This window comes from Gavia stellata, chromosome 4, assembly GCF_030936135.1.
Source record: "Gavia stellata isolate bGavSte3 chromosome 4, bGavSte3.hap2, whole genome shotgun sequence".
Taxonomy (NCBI): domain Eukaryota; kingdom Metazoa; phylum Chordata; class Aves; order Gaviiformes; family Gaviidae; genus Gavia; species Gavia stellata.
Window position 1 is genome coordinate 81,284,601 of NC_082597.1, and position 22,594 is coordinate 81,307,194.

The following is a 22,594-nucleotide window of genomic DNA, read 5'->3' on the forward strand; positions in this document are numbered from 1 at the left end:
GCCTAAATGCTTTTCAAATGTCACTCAGATTTTTCTCTATCTGTACTTCCTATCTGTAAAATAAAGATAATGTTGCCTAAGTAGTTAAACTTTTGGAGAGGTGTGTAGTGAGAGGTGTGTAGTGTGAGGTTCTCAGTTGTCATGAGGGCTAACAAATATCCTAAGTAAAAATACCTCTCTCTAAAATGATGGAATAAAATAAGGTAGAAAATGGGATGGCAGTGGGAAGGTGAACTAGCAGTTATTTACAGGATACCGAATTACATGGGAAAGGAAGAATGATGAGAGTTGCTGAAAGTGAGAGCTGGTGAGTAGTGAGGCGAGTATATAGCTTAACTAGCAATGGACTGAGTCTTGGTACCCTGAGGTCCGCTGAACTGTCTCTTGAATGTACCCAGGCTCTTCAAGGAAAAAAAAGTTTGTAGCACCCAGCTTACTGCTGTGAAGCACAGAGAAAGAAATTATATGGCTGTTTATCTTGCATTTGGTAATTTGTATTTGAAAGGAATTGATTGAAACACTGGAATCACAGGCAACTTTTATTGCCTTCTCATGGTTAAGAAAAAAAACCCTTAAAAATACCAGCTTGAAAGGACATAAATAACTCTATTCTTGCTTTTATTGTACCTTCTTGGCTTACTAAGATTTCAGCTTACACAGAAGGTCTTCATTTTCTGGAAGGGGCAGAGGGAGTTTTTGTTCATCAGACTTAAGGATTCTGCATACCTATAAAAGAACCTAGCATGTGGCCCTGCCAGCAGCTCTTTGAGAGGAAACAGCATAAGAATAAGGACATTGAAAACTGAAGAGGAATTGATTTCTGTGGAGTGTTCTGTGTGGCTCAACTCACTCACTGCTAGGATTTCTCATTGTTGGTTTGGTGTTTACATACAGCCAAAGAGTGTATGTATTCCCATTTCCAAAACATTGTCAGTTTTGGAAGGATTCTTCTTGGGTAGAGATTGTTTTCATATGGCAGGATACTGAGTTTAATGCAGCTTTTTACTCCCTATGAGAATTTGCCAGAGCTGTAGCTAAAATTGAAAATGCTTGTCCTGTAATCCCCATTTTGCACTTACCAACTTGGTTACTTAGTGGTCCTTCCTCTTAGGTTTGTATTAATGTGAAGCTTAATATGGGGAAGGTTTTGGCTGTTATCAGGTTGTTCCTTTATTCATGGATAATGGGGGTAGTGTTTAAAATTCTCATTTGAAATAGCACATCTGTGTAACTCCTAATCTTTTTTGAACAGCCACAAAACCAAAATTACTGAGGAAGTAACTGCAGTTTGACTCAGAGAACGGTATGGATGGTGGAGTTGTGCCTGGCTTTATTCCAAAGGCGATTTGATTCTAGTATGTACACAAGAGAAATTTGTTTCCTTAATTAGCTTTGTCAGTGCTTGCATAAGGACTGGCATACTAGCAAGCATATGTAACTAACTTCTGTCGTGCAGTGGCATGTCTTTTAGCAGACTGTCTGAGTAATGCCCTTAAATGTTTTAAGAAACCTAAAATCCTGTAAGCTTGCCTTTCTCCATAAAGTTGTCCTACGTGTTCAGGACATATGAGCACTTGGTAAAATCCTCTTTGCACCAGAGAACAATTCAATTTTCCTTTGCTCATCATAGACTTTAAATGGACCTAAGCAGAACTCTGTGAAAATTGGACTTAAAATAATGGTTTGACTTTACTAATAATCATGACTGGTAGAAAGAATAGCACAGCAAGGGAAATGGATGTTTCATTTGATTATATTAGCATTTCATTAGCTTCACAGCTAATTCATGGAAAACCTAAAATGCACAGGCTTCTAGAGTTCCTGCTGAAGTGTTCAAGCGTAGCTTATATACATTCTATAAGTGTTTCAAGAAATACAGGCAGGATAAAAAGTGGCTGTCTCCTGAGTGCCAGGACACTCAAATGTCTCTAGCAACAATAGATTGTACCTACTGGCCAAGAACAGCGTTGGGGCTAATTCACTGTGGTCCCTAAACCACATCCAACACTTATCATCAGAAATTAATTGTCAAAGATGCCAGTTTTCTAGTAGTATCTGGCTTAATGACCCTATGGCTATAGAACACTTGGCCAGCTGGCCTTAGAAATCTGGAAGATTGACCTCCAACCTTGGTTTTCAATGTCATCTTCACTTCCTGTCCTTGCTAAGAAATGTAAGAGCAAAATTAAAAACCTTTATAAACCTGTAAGTGCCCGATCAAGCTGCTAGAATCAAAGACAATATAAAATTCAGTTACGCTTGTGATTTATACTAATGGTTTCTATGTTACAGTCTAGAACTTGTATAATGCAGTGGACTGGATCAAAGGTAGCCTGGATTATATTTTGAGTTCTTTGTCATCTTGAATGTTTCTCTGTATTTTTCTGCTTCTCCCTCCAAACTGTTTGTGTTTGAGAGTGGCAGTATTTCTCTGTGATTATGTAGAATACCTAGAACACTGGGATCTTAAGGTTGGGAAGACTCCCACTGGAGTTGATGCTGTCTAATGTAGCACATGTTTTTATGAACTAAACTATGCATCTTCATTTTCCTATATAATACTCTTGCAGACCATCTCATTGGAAACCTGCACTGAAGTTTAAAAACTGTGAAGAGTTAAAGAGTAATAGACTTACAGGTCAAGCAACTCCACAGCACAGTAATGAGTACCTCCTTAGCAATGGTCACTTACTGATGTATCATGTATGTTATAATGTAAATGCATGACTCTAAGGTGTGTATCCCTCTATACATACCTGTGTGCATGTACATGGAAATGCTCATGTTACTTTTAAATAGAAATGTAGATAGATAACATTTAAATCAAGAAGCAGGCTAGGCGCCCCAGTGCATAAATTCGGAAAGATGGAGGAGCAAAAAACCCACACATAATATCTAGAGGCATTGGCTGTCTCCATAGGTAGTTCTTTCACTGGTATTTACAGGCCAAGAGGAACATGGAGCTAGTTCATGACAGCCCTGACCTCAGACAACCCTGTCCATCACAGATTGAAACTTGAGCAGGAAGGCTACTATACGTGCTTCTTTGCGGTCACTGTTCTAACCTCCAAGTAGCAGATGTCTCATTTCAAATCCAAACACTTGCCCCCGCAAACTGGAAAAGTAAGTTCCTTATGGCAAGAAAAAATAAGCTGTCTCCAATGGAAAAAAAGCTCACACGAATTAAGTTCTTGGCCATCTGGAATAGATGTGATGCATAGTTTTGCTGGTGCTGTTGAGGAGACTAACCTTTCTTTTATCTCCCATATAAACATTCCAAAGAAAGGTTGAGATCTAGCACTTGGTCAAACTGGAAAAGAAGTTGCTTGGTCAGTATTCTAGCTAATTTTTTGCATCTAGGAATTACTGTAATCACTGGCATAAGAAGTCTTTAGTAAACAGTGTGCTAAGAGTTGTGAAGTGAAACATTCAAAGTGTTGCTAAATAGTTTCTTGAGGTTGTTTGTCTATGTTCTATCCCACTTGCGCCCTTTAAAGAAGGGCTATCGGATACTAAGCATAATCTCTTGCTCAGATTAGACAAAAAGGCTTGTACAGAGACATAATTCATTCTTTGCAAGGAGGGTAGATGTTACAACTACTTGCAACTTCACCAAGCTCTAAGACCTGAATGTGACTGGCTGTGTGTGAAGAGTTAGTATACCCCTACAGATAATCTCATGGTCTTCAGGGAACTAATTTATACTCCCGACTGGAGTTGACACTTTTTGTGCTGTTTTCACACATAGCGTTGCTACAGGCACAAGTAAGGGATAAAGAGACAGATGCCTAAAAAGGGATGTGTTGTCTGGGCAAACCATCTTTCTACCCATTTCTTGTTTTCCCTCATACTTAAAATGTATGTATTTATTTTCTTGTGACTCTCCTAGTCTGTAATAAAATAGTCCTGCTACTGTGCTTTGTATAACCCTTTTCCTGCCTATTTTTTTCTCTCTATGCCAATAAATCAAGAATACTCTGCAGAAAATTATCTAAATTCTAATCACTCCATCCTGCCCCAGAAGTGTTTGTGCATGGCACATACAAATTTTCACTTCTGTCTCATTGCTTTTTCTGGTGAGTATTGGGGTCATAGTTCCATTATATGATTCTACACAACATAATGTTAAGGGTGAATATCAAAGGAGCATCCAGGTGCTATTAAGTGCACTGTACAGTCACTAATCTGAAGATGAGGAAACCACAGACACCAAGGATGACTGTGACTTGCTGCAGATCACACAACTGATAGATCAGATAGAAGTTACTTTTCTGAGAGGAAAACAGGGTGAAAAAACAGCTGTTTTAAAGTAAATAGTACATTACCTATGACTTATTTCCATTAGAACTAATGCCTTCTTGTGGATATTTGTGTTTCTGGCATGTTGGACTGTATCATGTCCAGTGAAAGGATTTCTTTGCTAGTCTTTCAATTTGTATGGATACAACCTCCCTGATATAAGAATAGCAAGTTCTTAGATTTTCAGTAGTTTATTTCCTTTTTAAAAAAAATGTATTCTGCTAGTAGTATCTATCCCTTACGACTAGCTTTTCTCCTTTTTTTCTTGATTTAAGCTGCTACGGCGGATCATTTATAGCAAAGGAAGAGTTAAACAAGCTAGAAGAAGCCTGGCATTATTGACTTTGCAGTACTCCAGACTGTTAGCAGATGTTTCATGGGGCATTTAGGTTGCAGCCCAGCCTGAATAGGAAAAGTCAGGATAAGAATAGATATGAAGGATTTGGGGAATGAAAATAGTGCAAGTCTCGTATAATAAAGGTATTGCAATATATTAGAACCTGTCTCAGTTTTCAATTAAGTTGCATAATACTTATCTGAAAACAGCAATATCTTAATTGTACAGGAAGAAGAGAGCGGGGATGTCCCATGTTCACTTTTGTTTCTGATGTTTTCTGTCTTGAATGTTACCCATTATCATATGGGTGCTGCAAGATACCGATACTGCAAGAATTATATTGCCTTAGACATGCAATGATCTTGCTTATGTGGCTTCAAGTTCAGCAATATATTATAAAAATATATTATGTATTTAAGATTCTTCCCATATTTTATATGCATGATTAAATGAGTTGAATCAGAAATGCATTCTTCTCAGTACGATAAATCAATGGGTAAAGGGCATTGTGTTACAATAATACCGCCTCAAACTGTCAAACAGTTCTGCAAATCTTATTCTGTGAAACAGGGAGAAAGAGGTGTTGTGCACTCTTTCCATTAAAAACTGGAAAATGGAAAGAATAAAATACTTATATTGAAATTTTAAAAACCTCCAAAGTATGAAATAACTAAATATAACACAAAATGCATATGCCTCTGTAACTGAAGATAACTAACATTCAGCAATGCTTGGCAAAACTCTAGGCTAAGAAAAGTGAAACACGTTATCCAGCTGAAACTGAGGGGGAATTTTTAGGTAAACGGAATGAGATTTTTCTACCTGAATTGGACTAAGCTGCCTGCAGGTGAATTCTGTATCCTAAAAATTACATGCAATTATGTAGCAATAATAATTTAAGTATGTTCCCTGATTTTCAAGATAAATTATATTTGGAATTCAGTGCTGCAAAGTCTTGAAAATAAAGTTTGTGCAGTTTGAAATGGCATAATTTCTCAGGTAACATCTTCTCTTTGTCTGGGAGCTATTGAGACTATAATGTGAACACAAGCAGCATTTTAATGGCTCCATTCAGCCTGAAGAAAGGCATCGCAGTGCAGATCTAGTTCTCTTACAAAGTCTTCTGAGTCTAGGTTTAGGCTTTTTAACACTTACATATATAAAAATGCAAAGTTCTTCAAAGTGCGGTTTTTGCTGAGCCCTTCTTTGGCAGCAAACATATGCTTCACCATTTTGGTTGGTTTGACCATTTCAAACAAAGAGACGATTTCATAAGACACATAAGTATTACTGAATTACATTGGATGTTTATTCATGTGGCAGTAAATAGACCAGCAGAAAGATAACTAGCTGGATTTTAGGTCTGCTTTTGATATATCTTTATATTTTAGATGTAAGTTGGTTTTAAAATGTGTTTTCCTTGGTTACATGATTTTAAAAATTATGGGGAGAAAAAATTAATTTCAGAAGCACTTTCATTGCAAATTGATGTGACAATGCTGGCCGAAGTGCTTTGTGGGAGAATCCTGCAACAAAATGTGCTTGTCATCAGTACTGACTGAGTACTGAAAAGTACCGCGACGATTTGGAGCATGTTGATGGTTGTCATGGTGTGTGAAGCATCTCAATGTTATCTATGGTGGAGACCAAAACACGAACTTTGCAAACTTTCCGTTTTCCGATTAAGACTTTGTAAATGAAAATCAGTTATGCCTGCTGGTGTCTTTAACAGAAAGGTGCCTCACTGAGCCGTGAACATTTCCTTCAGAATTTGGTTGGTAGAGCACTGTACAAGGAGAATCCTGAACCACATGGTCTGCAGCTCCTAGTCTAAAAAAAGATTATACTGATGGTATATCCAGTGTAAGTTGCGGAGGAAGGATATAAAGCACATCACAGTAATCTACAGGCTGAGAAACCAAGTTCCTCCTCTGACATACATGTTCCTCCTCTGACATACATGTCCCTTTGTTTCCTGATGAAGTGAGTCAGACTTTTCCATTGTGAGGTCAGATCCATGAAGATTACCTTCAGATGATGATCACGTGAGAAATACGTTGTTCACAATATCACCACATTCAGCCTTTGGTACACTGTAGAGTATCTTGGTTCCTTTCTCCCTAGTTCCTTTCCTTTTGGTGTTAAAAACCTGGAAAAGAATACCTGTCAACTTCTAACTCAGAAGAGAGCCCGTGGGGTCTCATCATTCCTTGTTGAAATTTTTAGTGATAGTTAGACTATGTGCTAGATTCAGCCATACAATGAATTAGAAGAGTGCAATTTGATGATAAAAGTCAGCTTGTTGAAATTTAAAACACAACACGGAAAGGGTACATTTTTAGTGTTTGTATCACTTTACATATAAGCACAGAACTGCCCTAAAAACAAATCATACCTCATTCTAGTTTTTCTAGCTAAAATAGAAGGAATTGCTTTTGTGTTATTTCAACTGATTAAAAAACCCCACTCCTTTAAAATGTTCCTCTTGTCCTGTGTCAGTCTCTCTTCTATTCCATAAAAGTTAGCACACAAGGTCAATCAAGATAGTATAAGCAAGTCTTTTTTTAAACTTCAGTTTCCTAAGCTACGGTGCTGATCAGTGTGGGCTAAAATATCATTTTAGGGAGGTCTTTTTCTCTGAAACCAACCTGCTCAACTGGCCTTACAACCTCATCACTGTAGTCTTTGAACATTGCATGACTCTTACTAGTTTTAAAATCATTTTCTGCCACATAGACATGTGACAGTCAGTTTTATTTTTTATTGTTTCCTTTTATAACATTTATACACTTGTCTGGGAAATAGAAACTTCTTGCAGCAAGTGAAGAAAGTGAGAAACTGAGACATCAACAAGTCTAAAAGAGGAAGAAAATCCTGGTTACCGTTGAAAATGTTTGCATTGCTAAGCAAACTTCTGAGTAAGGTAAGGCAAGGAAATACCTTGCTACCTTGTTGATCTAGTCGCTTGATTTATATTCAGGAGGAGCACTTTTATGAGTAGAGTATACACTACAGGATGAGGAATATACATACAGGATGAGGAAACAAAAAGTGGGGCTTTTATTATAATGCTGACTCACAGAGCTTTCAAAACATTTTGTGTGTAGTCCTGTGCAACATACATTAAATGACTGTCCCTGTTTTAAAAAGCTAATGATGTTAATGATAAATATGAGTCAGCAAGAAAAAGCAAGTCGAGGTGGACAGCACAGATCGATGCTAAGGCACGAACAAATGTTGGCGGCGTTTGTGTTTTCCTTAGCTGATAAAGGAATGGATTTGTCAATGCATTGAGGAGCGAGTAACTTTACCAAAGCAGTTGTCTGAAGGTCCTTATGGGAGGGCTTGAAAAACATTTGAAGTGATTGTTGTCAGAGGAGTGAAGCGAGAAGCGGGGGAAAGTAAAGCATAAACATTGAATGAGCAGATGTTTGGGTATGAGTGAATGGAATTCAGGAGTTGTTTTGAACTTGGGTTGTTTTGGTGTTTTTCTCTGAAGAAGTAAAAAGTGCTGGCTGCATCGTTTTCTCTCAATATTAGGGATAAATGGGGAAAAAAGGTCAATCTAGAACTTAGTTGGGGAAAAATAGTTTTATAGAAACAACTAGATCTAAGGCAATTAAAGGATGATTAGAGTTAAATGATTTTATGATACTGTAAAGCTTCAGTCAGTTTTACTGATTGCACTTAGACTTAATTTTCTCAGGTTACTTCAAAGTCAGGGGAAAGGATACGTACAGCTGCAGTGAATCTGCTCTCTTAAGTTAGGGAGAAAGTATATTGTTTGTTAGGCATTAGCCTGGGTCAGGTTATGAACCAAAACATGCTCGAACACCTCTGAGCATGCAGTGGGAGCTATAAGTGTGTAATTCTTACCTAAAGAGACAGGGGAATTGTGTTTCATCCGTCCAGAATTAAATTACAACTGAAAGATTCTGAAACCATCAGTGAAAAAATTATCTTTGGTTCTGTAAAAGAAATAAGATGGTATATGCGATTCATTTTTAAAAAGCTGTTTTTTCCAAAACGAGGATGGTGACAGTATTTTACAAATTACCTTTGACAGTAGTATATTTTATGAAATGTCTCGACATTGTTCTTCTTCTCCTTATGGGCTTATACTGACCTCTCCTATTTCTGCAACTCCCTGCTGTGAAAGCAACAGTACAACAGCAAAGGAAGATGAGAGAAGAGCAAAGAACAACAGGGATCAACCAGACACCCAAAGCTGCAGCTTCCCAAGCAGGTGCCTCATTATCCGAAGTATAATTCCTACCACTGTAGCCTTTGGTTTCATTTAAGTGTTGCTTACTGCTGTTCAGACGAGGAGGAGTAGGCATGTGGGATAACACCTTGGGAGATTTGGATATCGAAGTTGAGTGTCCAGTCTTTTTGTCTGAGCTGGTGATTGACCTAGTGCTTACTGAAGTTGTGCTTGTCCACTTAGCAAAATGATCATCCAGTGGAAAGGTTTCTGACCTGGAATAAGTAGTAACTTCAGTTTTTTGGACCATCAGGCTTGTGCTGGAGGTGTAAGTGTTTGCTGTTAAGCCGTGGCTAGTGGTAGAAGATGGAGCTTGGAGCGGAAGAGAACTTGACGTGGCATTTTGATACTGGCATCTTTCCCACTCGGTGGTCTTTGTGCTGTTTTGCCTTTCGTATTTACTTGGTGAGGACTGAGTATTTGGCTTTTTGGATGTCAGTTTTTCAAAAATAAGAAGATCTGGATCAATCCCTATTAAATCATAAACATTGTTAGTTTATGTGATAAAAGCTCCTCTGCACCCCCACAAAAGGAGCACAGGGAGACAATGGCAGGTCAGGGAGCCCCAATAATACCCATCAATGCCTTCTGGACTGGGGGTGTCACTGCCTAGGGTTATGGGACACTTTATGGGGTACAGGGAAGTGCATTTTGGGATTGCACAGGACTTACTATGGGATGCTTAGGGAAAGAACCAAAGGTGAGGAAAGGGAGGGATCAAGGCTGCTGGGGAGTAGGGGAGTCCCGGCCAGCTCTGTGTGTGTGAGACAGTCTGCACCAGAGACTGGAGGGGGGCTGCGCCCTTGGAGGCTTATACATCCAGGTAGCAGCAACTGGGGAGACTGGGGCCCAGGGGCAGCTACTGGGTGGACTGAGCCTCTGAACCCAGCTGCTGGTGGGATTCACATTGTACGTATGTGTGTATATATATATTTTCACTAGCAGATCTCCATTCTGTGCAGCCAGAAAAAGCAGGATGAGGCTCTTGGTGCTACCTGTGTTCATATGTCTGCTTTATGCATTTGTCTGTGTTACCTGTGTGGCTGGCTGCGTATAAATGTGTATTTGTGGTATGTATGTGTGCTCTTCATGCATGTGCCTAATGGGAATACATTTTCAGCCTTGCTGCTGCTTAGATCTGGGGACATGGAGCAGTGGGCAGCCTCGCCTCTCAGTCTCTCGGGTCTGGTATGGTATTTTCCCTAAGCATTGTGTTGATTAGGTACTCAGAGCATGAACCTTGAAAGCAGGTGTATCTTCAAGGGCCTTTCTCAAAGACTGAATGGAAGCAAGGGGGGAAGAATTTTCAGAAGTAGGTGCATTAATGAAAAAGGAAAAAAGTCTTACACTTTTTTAGCATTGCATGTTACTTCAGAAGATCTTGTAGCACAATAACTGACCTAGTATAATTTTAACATTTCCTATAGTTGTTATGTTTTCAGCATTTATAAACGAAATGCTTAGTTACCTGTTGTGATGTTGTACAAAATGACATTGATTCTAGCTTTTAGTATGCAGCTTTCCAATGCTGGGCAAGACATGTGCAGGCAATTCATATTCTCATGAATAGCTCCATGGTAGAACACTGCTAGGTTGCAGGAAACTGTAATACAAAAAGAATAAAGTTGAGCTTATCAGCATAATGAACATTGCATGTTGCACGTTACTACATTATTTAACATCAGAAGATCATTAATACTGGGCAGCTCTGTAGCACTTTAAATCTGTGGTGTTCTCATTATCGTGCAAACTAATTAAGCACCTAGTCAGTAAAGTAGAACTACTTTTAACTATATTCTTATTTTAAGAAGAAGGACTAGAATAGCCATCTGAAGTCTAAATGTGCCTCTGATAAAATAAAATCATATGCTTTAGCTTGTAGTCCTCCTACCAGTTGCCTTCCTTCACGTCTCAGCTGCAGTGAGTGGACCATTTCTAAAAGTAAAGTTATCAAGGAAGACAACTTTGAGATGTTTGCTCTTTCTACTTAAAACTGGACTGCAACCATTCATTTCACCCAGATTATTAAAAAAGCATCCAGAACTACAATAAGTAAGTGATGTTCATGCCCTGCTGCCAGTTCCCAATTGTTTTTCTTGTTTGCCTTTGGGCTATTGTATTTCTGTGAATTGAGTAGTTTACACAATTCTTTATTTATGTTTGGAGGTTCAGTTCTATCTTCCCGCATCAGAAATCAGGGTGAAAGTAATAATGAAAAAATGCCTGAACAACTTGTCACTGAAACCCAATTTGCAAAAGTATATAGATGCTCGAATCCTGGTGGCTTCAGATTTAGATTGAAAATATATGCTACAATACTTATGGTTCGAGTCACACTGTATAAAAAGCAGGAAAGATTCTTCTTTCAGAGTCTCACAGGACATCAAAATCTCAAATAAAAATATCAAGTCAAAAGTTAATTTTATTTTATATCAATGTCCTTGGAGCAGGAGTAATGTTAGGTTTTGTTTCAGCTGTATGAAGTTTTGGGGGGGGTTCTTTATTTCATTTTACCTGCCTTGAATGTAACCTCCATACCTGAACTAATAACCTGAATGGCTACCTGCAATTAAAAAAAGTATTTGCAGGGCAGGGGACACATTCAATAGCAGAAAATACTGTAAATTATTAAAACAGCTAAGGAGAACTTCTCTGATACTGATTCTGACTCTCAAGCTTTGCACATCAGAAATTGTAGCATACCTTCTGACTCTAAATTGGACAATTTGTGTATGAAATAAGCTTTTAAGATAAGACCTGTATTTGTTAATGTAACTGTCTAGAACATGGGAATTAATAGGCCTGAAGAGTTGCTTCAGGCAAACAAGTCTCAAATAATTCTGTGATTGTTATTTTTTTTTTTTTTAAATATTGGAAAAGCATTTTAGTTACACTATATTCATGTAACACCCTTATGAAAAAGTTTTATTTTACATAAATTGTTAGGAAACTACCTAGCTTTATAAATGTATTCTATTTACTTAGGTATTTATTCCAAACATTTTTCTCACATTTGTTAAGTAATAAAAATAAATGTTCTGCAATGAACAACAGAAAAAGTCATGCAACTGTTTCCATTTTATGTGTAACTAAAAAACCCCAAAACCCTAACCTATCTACACATGAGAAAAGGAAGAAAATACAGTAAACCTGTGCTTACTATCTTTTCTATATTATTTGTATTTTTTCATCTAGTAGCCTCAGTACTGCATCATAGATTTAACACAGTAAACACACGCCTTGAAAATGTTTTTTCCGTCATAATGAACTTATCTGCCCTAAGAGAGGAGGATTATTTTCAAAAAATGTATGCAATTAATGAAACAAAAATTTGCAATGAAAATTGCAAGTCTGTCTGAACAATACAAAATTCAGCAGCTCTATGAAAGAAAAAATCATGGCAGAAGTGCTGTTACAGAATGTATATTGTCTTGTGTTTTTTACCTGCTTACACATAAAGATCAAGGTTGTCTGCCTAGCTGAAAACCAGTAATATTTACAAGTAAAACTGGGATCCTAAGCTCTGATGATAGCAAGGTAAAGATAAGATTTGTCGTCAAAGCTAAATCAAAGCATTTTTTCTTTCACTGATGTAATTTTCACGTCCTGTATCTACCTCTAGTTAGGCTTCCTCAGTTTCCAGTTCTAAGTCATAGGAACTTGAGCTTAGAGTAGAGATTTAGGAAAGTAAGACTGGTACGAAGAAGGTTATGATTATCAGAACAAGGGAAGAACAAAACTTGTGGAAGACAGAATGTGATAATCTTACAGGGATTATACGAAGCTCTGGATTTATTATACACCAATTGGTTTGCATTTTTATTTAAAAGAGTAGAAACATTAAGCAGTATTAGAGAAGCATCTTTAGCCTGTACATAACTATTTTGATATATTTCCTGAGGACTACAGGCATTTCTACAGGTGATATATAAAAAACATTGGCTTCTACAGATAAAGGAATTTAAAATCCAGTGTCTATTTTTAAGAAAAGAATTCTGAAAATAGAAATAGTTCTAGGCATCAGTAAACATTTTGCATCACTTTTAGTGTAAATTAACAGTTTAAAAGACAAAGCCCTTCAAATATTTCTATGAAATACCTATGTAGTATTTGCTTTTCTGTGATATCTTTTGTTCAAGGATTCTAAACACTCTGCAAACACTAACAATGTGGTATTATTGAAGTCACTGTTTGACAAATCACAATTTTCAGATATTTGTTAACAATGATGATTTTTCTTCCAACAGAAAACTGTTCTTCACTTGCATCACATGTCATAGCAATCTGTACCCTTGCCTTCAGACCCAGGTATACAATGTTCTGGATTTTGTCAAGGAGTGAATGTTTTGTGCTAATAGTATACTTTACATTTGGGTTTCAGTGTGATAAATGAATACTATGCAGGTTTCTGATATAGAGACTTATTTAAGAATATATGAAACACCTGAAAATACATGTATTTGTTTGAAGGGCGGAGTGAAATCTCTGAAACCTTTCCCATTTTCCAAGCTCATGCAAAGTTCTGTTGTCATTAGAGATTCTGGTTTTTAGCACAACATAATTAGAAATGGTTTTCATTTTAATGATTACTTTACATGCTTTATAAAAACATCATTAAATGGTTGAAAAAAAAATCTCATCTGAAGAACTTGGCTTCTATGGATCTATTCTCTTTGGGATCTGCAATGGATTTTATTGCGTGAAATCAGTTAAGAAAAATAAGTCATGAACCTGTTTTTTGGTAAGGAAGGATAGTTCTTTGGTCAGGAAGAATACTTTAAAAGCATGCTTATAAGGTATTTTGCGTTGGTTTGAGGAGACACAAGCAACATATTTTATTGCTTGTTTTTAAATTATTTCAAAATTCCTTTTTATCTTGTAAGATTAGTTTTCAGTAACTGTGCTATTACTGAGAATCCATCAAATCAAACGTCTTATCCGCATTTCTTGAAATCTTAATTCGGACATTCATTAGCAAGAGTATTTGTGGTAGTGACTACATCTGTCTCATTGGGATTATATGGAAACCACAAGCTGATTTAAAGCATATCTTCGAAATGCCATCTAATGACTCTGTATTTTAGTTAAGATTGTAACAAATTTGTGCTTGACTATGTAACATCATAAAAACAAGATTCCAAGTTACCATTACTTCTTTCTGTAAGGTAAAAAGTTTGTTGTCCAAATAGGAAAAACATTGCTGAAATGTATGTAATTGTTCTTTCCTTATAATATTTAAGAAAGAAGTTGACTCCTACTAGGAATGCTGCTGGCAGTTACGTTAGTTATCTCAGTGGCAGGTTGTCAAGGTCATATTTTTGCTCATAATTCAAAACCTCATCAAAATTTATATTGACTGCTTAAGTAACTGGTAGCTCACTTTCATCCTCCATATGCAAAAACCTTTCAAGTCTTGTGAGTTTTGCAGTCAAATTTAGGCACCACGGACACACACTTCATGTACACTCCTAAAGATATTCTTGTAGTGTACCAATGCAGTGTGATACACAGAAAGTGTAGTCTTGGGCTTAAGACAAGCAATGATTTTTCTTATTTTTATTCTGAGTCTGAGTTTACAAGGCTAGGGAAAAGGTGTTGCCAGCTGAATAACTGCTATTATTTATTACTATAAATTTATTGCTCATATTAATGCTTTACTTGGGTTGTACCAGAAACATGGTGTAAACACAGAACAAGAGAGTGCTCTCTCCAAGAAAATTAATATTCCTGTATCTCAGAGAAGGCCAGATTGTGCGTTCCCTCCCCTTTCCCCCTCACCATGTCCTAGTCTAGTCCCGTACTCCATGAAGAAGAGTCCTGTCGGAATCAGTGTCACTGATTTTTCTCTACAGGAGTAGATGGTGATGGATACTGAAGAGTTATTGTTTTAATGTTAGCATTGCCCACAAACTTCATAACAGAGATCTAGAATTCCAAAGCAGACCCTGAGATTTTCATGTGTTTCCAGTGTAGTCTTCTAAAAAATTCAGATTATCAAGTTCCTTTCTATGGGACTGATGATGGGGGAACAGTTACAATCTGCCTCTGCTTTCCTCCCTCAAAAAAACACATATATCCCAGGTTTTATGCATTATTTCTTCTTCAAAGAAAGGAGTGTTTCTATAAAAATTGCCCAGAATATTTTTCCTCATACGTCATGATGCAAATTTTAATGTATGCTGCAGTCTTGATAATGAACACTCACCATTCCTCAGAAGGCAGCAGGTTCTGCTGCACTGTTGAGGTGAGACTTCGGCATAAATCTTCAGCACCTGGGCTCCCCTCTTCTGCGATTCCTGCAGGTCAATCAGGAGACCTGGGAAGCGTCGGATCCAGCAGTTCTTGTAAAAGGTAGTGGGTGAGCAGAGAGAGTCTGACTCCACAGCCAAACCCAGGACCAACAGCACTTCTGCTATTGCCACCAGCAGAACCATCTCTTCAATGTAATGGGCTTAGTCAGCGCGCTTTCTCCTCCGTGGATGCACTAAAGTTTGGACCAGCATTTTAAGAGATGATCTCCTCAGTGGTGAGGATACTGCCAATTCTGCCAGGGACATGAGCCAGGGGATGTTTTTTCCAAACAATTCCCATGATGCTGTTTGGGCAGCTGCTGGAAGGAAGCAGCCAATTTTATGAGCTACATACGATTATAATAGCTATTATTGTTGTTCTCTAACTTAATTATTTGGAGACAGTTTTTGAGACAACAGGCACAGGTTGCTTTTAGTCATTCAGAGGACTTGTTTCTGTGGTCCCAAGTTTGTGTTTCTTGTCCTTCTAAGACCAAACTAGGCAGACAGCCTTAATATGTGATGAATAATGGTAAGCTCAGCATATTGTTTTGCCTCAGCTCTGAAAGTATGAGGTACAGTCGCTTGAGAGCAGGTAGGTCTGCCACTTTGTTCAGGCACGCTATTACACTCAACACAGAAGAAACAGCTCAGTTTAGTTTCGTAACAGTTTTTGAATTATCTGGTGGCTGCAAATATAGTTTCCTTCTGGTGGCTGCAAATTCAGTTTCCTTCTTTACTAACAAACTGAACTATCTAATTCTGTCTGCCAGCCAGAGGTGGAAATTTGTTTGTCTTCCCTACGCTGTTTTGGTTGCAAGAATAATACGATTTTATTTGTAAAGATCTAGGAACAGATGAATATGACTGGAGAAGGCTGTGACCTACATTCATATTTGGACTAGGTAGGTAATCAAAGTCCTGCCCCTAATCTTCCGTAAGTTTAAGAATATTGAACAGTCTTTATGGGTTCTTCTGCTTATGTTTAAGCTTGAAAAAGGCCTGTGAGAGTGCAAGAAACAAAATGTAGTTGGCATATAGGGAGGCAATTTTTTAAGCACCTGGTCTGAAACCTGAAACTCCCCAGTGTTTTTTTTCTTAAAAGGACCCAGTCTGATCCCCGATTCCCGCTTCTATATGCCTCTCATACAGAAAAGCTTTAAAATACTACAATGAGTTCATTTAAACTGAATGGACTATACAGTGAGGTTGAGAGAGTTAGGTAGAAATACAGTTGTCTGCAATAAAAATTGTGTGTTGAATATATAAAAATATTTTACACAGCTTTTTCTCCCCCTCAAGATTAGAATCAAGGAATTTCCCCAGTCCTACATGAAGTATAGATCAGTAACATGGGACGGGGGGAAGCCTCAAACTCATTTTAATTCTTTAGTCATTATAGCTGGTGTTTGTTTTGCAAAACAAGGCCCCCTGTTTGGAAAGGAGAGGACATGTATACAATTTTATTCCTTGCAGAGCTCCTTAGAACGTAATAGAGCTCAGAGCAGGTTAACTCCTGTTGATCCAATATCAAGACCAAGGCATTTATTTATTTAGTGGAACTACTGGCTATAATTAGGAGGATTCCAAATAAATGTCTGGTTTTATGCAGATTGCGTGTCTGTTGTGGGGAATATGTGAATTAAATTGTAGAGCGTAAGTGGGCGATTCTTTAAGCCTCTGTCCTGAAAACCAGCTCTTGGTACTTGTATTGTTTTATTTAGTCTGGTAGTTTGATGTGCTTTATCTTTATTTTCATCTCTGTGTGAAAATCCCTACCTAAAACCTTAGATGTGTTTCAATACACCTGTTATTTTGCATTCAGTGGACTGCCCAGGGATGTTTTTAGGCATTTTAGGCAATCTACCGTTGCCACAAGTACTATTGACAGTGTATTTTTCTAAAATTTTTGTTTCAGCTTTCCAAATATTCCAAGGCATCGCTTGATATGGGACACATTCAGAATTTTTAAAGATATGCTTGTATTTTGGCATTACCTCCAGCATTTAGTATGAATTTTGTATCTATTTTGTTCAGTAGGACTTGCATGCAAAAATGTTAATTCCTGATTGCTTTTCTCCTCTTACTCTTCCCATATCTCCAAGAAGAGAAATCTAGAAGACTCTGAATAACTTGGGGAAGCATGGAACAAGAAGATTAAACTGATACAAAACAAGTATTTATATTGGATAAAGCTGAATACGTCTTTAGTCCATTGAAATAAATAGGATTATTTGCATGAACAAAAAATTACATATAATAGGTAGCTTTAATAGTATATGTATTTATATTTATGTGAAGATTACGCTGTCTCAGCTCCTCTGTTTTTATACGTTTGGTGCCTTGCAAAGTGTATGTGTGAATGACAAATATGTTTACTTCTTCCTTTCCAGAAAAAAAAATAAAATAAAGGACTAGCCCTGTGATCTACTTCAGTTAGATGGACCTGAAATACTACACGATTTTTTCGATTTCAGTGGGGCTCTGTCCGGACATTAAGGTAAAGTGCGAGACTGGATGTGAACACACCTGAGCATCTAAGCATCTTTCAGACCATGGAATAAGTCTTTCTCTGTTTTGAGTAAAGCAACAAATTCCTAAGTATGTGTTACTTCCATTGAGGCAGTCACCAAACACAGTAAGTGTAAGTACTCACTGTGCGTGATGTTTAATTATGTATTTGCAAAATTGGGCTTGGGTAACCAGTCACGTTTTGTACAGATCTATATGTTTTCAATGGATATTTTAAATCTCTTTTTTGTTTGCCGCTGTTTGTCAATAGACATGTTGCTAGTCTTTCTCAGCACCTTCATGTTTTTATTCTGTTCTTCTGCTGTGTGCTTCAGCCAAGCAGCCTTTTCTCCTTTTCATTACTTGTCATTCTTTCTCCCTTCTCTGTTTCTGAATAAATCATAAGAGCAGGAAGAGCTGCAGGGAAATGTTTTATTTAATGAAATATAAAGAGATTGAAATAAATAAATGGCTGCTTTAGGCAATTTCCTTTAAAAACGGAAAAGTTTTCCCTCCTAAATTTCAGAGTCTTCTGCCAGCTTCCCCATAATTTCACTTTGACTTTTCTATGGGAAATGCATATATATAATTTAATGCTAAAGTTTTAAATCACAGACATTTTGCAAGAAGGAAATACCCGAGTCTTACCTGCAAACCAGTGACCGACTGTTTCATGTGCTCTGCAAGGAGGGATCAAGAGACTTTTACTGTTAGTAAGGAGCCCCTGACCAGTATCAGACCAGCACTTCATGTTATTTTCATCTGTCTTCTCAGATTTCATCCTGGAAAACAAAAAGGCAGTTGCCTGTTTTCTGTGAGAACGTGGATGTCTTTGCAGCCCTTTCAGTAAAAGAGATATAAACATACCTGCCACAAAGGAAGAGAATGATCTTTTTAATGATTCTTGTTATAAACAGAAACAGTACTTGAAGTTTTCCACCTGGGCTGGCAGTGATAATGGCACAATCCAAGAGCTTCCTGGCACAAAGGATTTCTCATGGGGCATTAACTCTTTTTTTGCCAAATATAAACAGAAGCAGACACCTTTTCCATATAAAGTAATGGTTATGTATTGATATTTGGAACTACATTTAGCTTATATGGAATATATGGTTCTAGTACTCAGAATATGTAAAGACCAGAAGGAAGATCTATACAGTACAGGAAGGCAGCCCCAAAAAGGACTAAAAATGCCACGGCTTTGATTCTGTGGTCAGATCAGCCTGTCTAAAACTGCACTGCACATTGGCTTTGTTCACGGGTCATCTGTTGCCCACACTGTTACTGTCCCGTGCTTCTCCGCTGAATGCCGTGAAGTCCCCTCTCAGCCCTGATGCGGGAGGACAGTCAGTGTCCCAGCTCAGGCTCAGGCTTAGGCATTTATCCTGTTTGAACGGCTACGGGAGACAGCGGTGTTAGCTGCTATGTCCCAGCCAAGGCTAATGCCTGTCTTTGATAGTTTCTCCTTTCTTCTGCCTTGTCAGTGGTGGTGAAGCCAGGGAAGGAGACATCCCCCGTGTAAATGCGGGCTATACAAGAGAGGACAGTTGGGCCTCCTGTCTGCCTCTTCCCTTTCCCAAGTACGTTGTAGGAGAGAAGGGAGAGATACTCCCTGAGGCCCAAATGTAGCAAGGCAACGCTCCTGGATGCTGCCACGATGATGGAGAAGTACGCCACGAATGATTGCTGCTAGCACAGACCCAGCCTGTCTCAGGCGTGGGGAGAGAGCGGTGCTAAGTGGGTAAAGCACTTCTTCTCTGCTACAGTTCAAGTCAAACATGACAGCTTAAACCATCCGTGGTTTAGACTGTCTCTGACAGGGCAGTCGGAAGATTGCAACTACCAGCTGAGAAATGAGACCAAAGCCTGCAGTTTCCCAGGCAAGGTATGAACCTGCCTATATCCTCCTTTGAACAGCAGTAAGCTTATTTAATCGAATGTGCAGCGTAATCCCATGCAACGTCAGCCCTAATAATCTCTGCTGAAGTCAGTGTTGCTCTGCGCCTGTGTTGCGTTCCATGTGAGTAAACTGAATTGCAGGCCTGCGTTGAAATCGTCGTTACCTCGTTTTTCTTAGATATGCACGTGTGTTTTCCCTTTATTACAGCAGTGTTTTTACCTAAAAATGTTTTTACCTAAAATTTTACCTAAGCTAAGTATTTTGATAATGCCAGAACATGTCACTGTAACTCTATTATAGTATAAAAGTTATAAAATACTAATGTAATGAATCATGAAATAGTGAAATGTAAGTACTTTGAAAAAAAATCAAAGCAAATCTTTTTGACATTACTGAAATACTGCGCTCACTTTCTCCTTTAAAATTTCCTTGAAATCAAAACATTCTTGCAAAATGTCTTAAGTCCAACAAAAGAGCATTTTTTGAGAGAACTGTTTTGTCAAAAACAGCTATTAGTGGTCAGATTTTGGTTTGGAGCAATATATCAAGTTTTTAATGAATCTGACTTTCTCCAAGGTTTGGGACAGTTGGGTCCAAGATTCTGGTTTCAGCCCCATCCCAACAACATGGTAAAAAGAGGTGAAATATTACGGTTTCTGTTCCTGGGACTTTGTGCAAGGCATTTTTTAAACCCTGTTTCAAAGGGGCTGCCAGGCCCTGAGATCCTCTCGGAGCTTGGCTTCAGACTAATTCTGGTAAAACCTCTGCACGAAGGCTGGAATCTGTGTGTTCAAACAGAGAGCAACAGAAGTCTTAGCCAGATTAGATTTATACAGATATAAATCTGCTGGCATACATGTAAACTTGAGCCAAGGTTTATGACAAAAGGCACAATGTTTAGCAAACACTCTAATGAATGAATGCTGATTTATGACAGAACTTGAAACTAGGCAAAGGGGATGGAGTTTCAATATTGTGATGAATTTTATACAGCTGGATACTTAGCGAAAGTCTTCCATGTGGGTTACCATTCATCTTACCTAGTTATTATGTACTAAAATTCAGCTCTGCCTGTCTGCACCAGGGTTTAAAAATATATGCTGTTTTAAAAGCACCCAGTTTACTCTCATCTAGACAGAGCTACACAAGAAAATTCTGGCGGGGGATGCACGATGCGTTTGTGCAGAACAAACAACCCTAACAGGAGGTTCAGCAGCAGGCAGAGCACTCCAGCAGCCTGACCCCCATTCAGGTTTTGTCAGGGAACACTTATTTCACCTGAGAGAGTTACAAGGAAATTCCTTACTGGATCTTTGGTGTAAAAAGCTGAACAGATTGAATGCCGTTGTAAGGATTTACACGCTCATGCCTCCATTCTGCTGTCCGGTGAGCCAGCTTTCTCATGATCCACAGAGAATGTCCACTAGCACACGGGCTATTGGAACAGCCTTTTTGCTGCCCAGAGAGAGCTCAGTAGCGCACGCTTTAGTATTAATCGCTCATTAAATCTGACTAAAGCAGGGCTAAGTTAAGTACTTGATAATAAATAATCAGTATTCCAAAAAAATACCACTGCAAGTATTTTTTCAGTAGTGTTACAACAGACATTTGTTGCAAGGAATAAATATTAAATAGTACATCAAAAGCAAAAAAAAAAAAAAAGGAAAATAATAGGGAATAAAGTCTAAACAAGTGCTATTAGAAATAGGAGTGCTTTTTTTTGGAATAGCATTGCTAATGGCATTGGGTAAGAAGTGCTTTGTTTGGCTACGAGTCTGAAAAAAGAAATTACCTTTTTTAGCAGCTCATCCTTCACAAATGATAGAGATTTCAGTTGAAATAAAATTATGCTCCAGTCAGTTCCTCTCAGAAATGCCAAGATCCTTTAGAACACTGATATTTTTAATGCTGAAATACTGGAGGATATTTCCTATGTTCCACAGATGCTTACTTTGTATCCTGTGACAAGGAAAATACTAAACAATGGCAGCAGTTGGTGAATCATTTCCAAAAGACTAATTCCTCTCTTGAGTAATTCCACTATTACTCAATACACAGTTCCCTGGCAGTACAGTACAATTCCCTGGCGTCTCAGAGGGAAGAATGTGGCACTTTATATTTTATATTAGATAGCATGTATATTTTAAATATCCCTTGATTCGGTTCCAGTTCACATTTTAGACTAGTAAGGCTGAAAGGAATTCAATTTTTCCTTTGTTTTTTGCCCTCTATGTGGTCCTTTCCTTAGAGCAATCGGCTTGGTGTTACTTTCTGGTTCTCATGTATTACCCAGTGTCTCTGTGTTGAATGAAGAGAAGGTCTGCCTAAAACAAACACAAAACCACTGCAGTCTTCCTCTAGGCACTGTACTGCTGCTTAAGGGTTTGCTTCTCCTCTGCTCCAGATTTTTTGTGTGCTCTTGGGTTAGACCCACAGAGAAATTTAGGCTATATTTCATGTATATGTAAACCAGGTTTCCTGCCAAGAAAAGCATTTGTCATTCTGATTCCCAGTCACTGGTACTTCTGTTACCCCTCTTCACTGTGTCTTGTGACCTTACCAGACTGGAGACCCATCCAGCTTACCACGCAGAGCCATTGAGTGGTTCACGGAGGAAAAACCAGTGGCCGTGGTTTTCTAAGTAAATCTAAGCAGTGTTAAATACTTGAAGTGAATCTAAAGCGTAAGCAGGCTTCAGTCTTAGCGCGCAGAGCAGGCTTGCACCAGCCCTATACACATGCCTCACCCATCAGGAAGCATGAGCCGAGCTCCACGCAAAATGGAAAGAGTGCTGCTTCTGTCTAATTATCTCTGGCTTTGGTTTTCCTATCTTTGTACCAGTAGCTCCTCCTGACTCTCCATGTTCCCTTGCTTTTGCAAAGCTAGAAAAGTCAGAGGGCTATAGACATGTATGCCCAGGCAGAGAAAGGGTCAGAAGCTTAGGTTTTCCATATCATGGTTGAATGGTCTATTACAATGTAGCTGCTGTATAG

General features: G+C 38.3%; 1 protein-coding gene across 1 annotated transcript; it reads right to left on the reverse strand.

The window, feature by feature from the left end:
• Window positions 1–8,682: 8,682 nt before the first annotated feature.
• Window positions 8,683–15,334, reverse strand: MANSC4 (MANSC domain containing 4). The gene is made up of 3 exons (XM_009814357.2): window positions 15,106–15,334; window positions 10,369–10,503; window positions 8,683–9,371 (listed from the first exon to the last, which is right to left on the reverse strand). Exons 1-3 carry the CDS (start codon window positions 15,332–15,334, stop codon window positions 8,683–8,685), a joined length of 1,053 nt encoding a protein of 350 aa, XP_009812659.2.
• Window positions 15,335–22,594: the final 7,260 nt, after the last annotated feature.

Coding starts and splice junctions, on each gene's coding strand:
- MANSC4 (XM_009814357.2), bottom strand. CDS start 15,334: ATGGTTCTGCTGGTGGCAATAGCAGAAGTGCTGTTGGTCCTGGGTTTG. Junction 10,504..15,105: donor CTGCTGCCTTCTGAGGAATG/GTGAGTGTTCAT, acceptor TTTGTATTACAG/TTTCCTGCAACCTAGCAGTG. Junction 9,372..10,368: donor TTTGTACAACATCACAACAG/GTAACTAAGCAT, acceptor ATGATTTAATAG/GGATTGATCCAGATCTTCTT.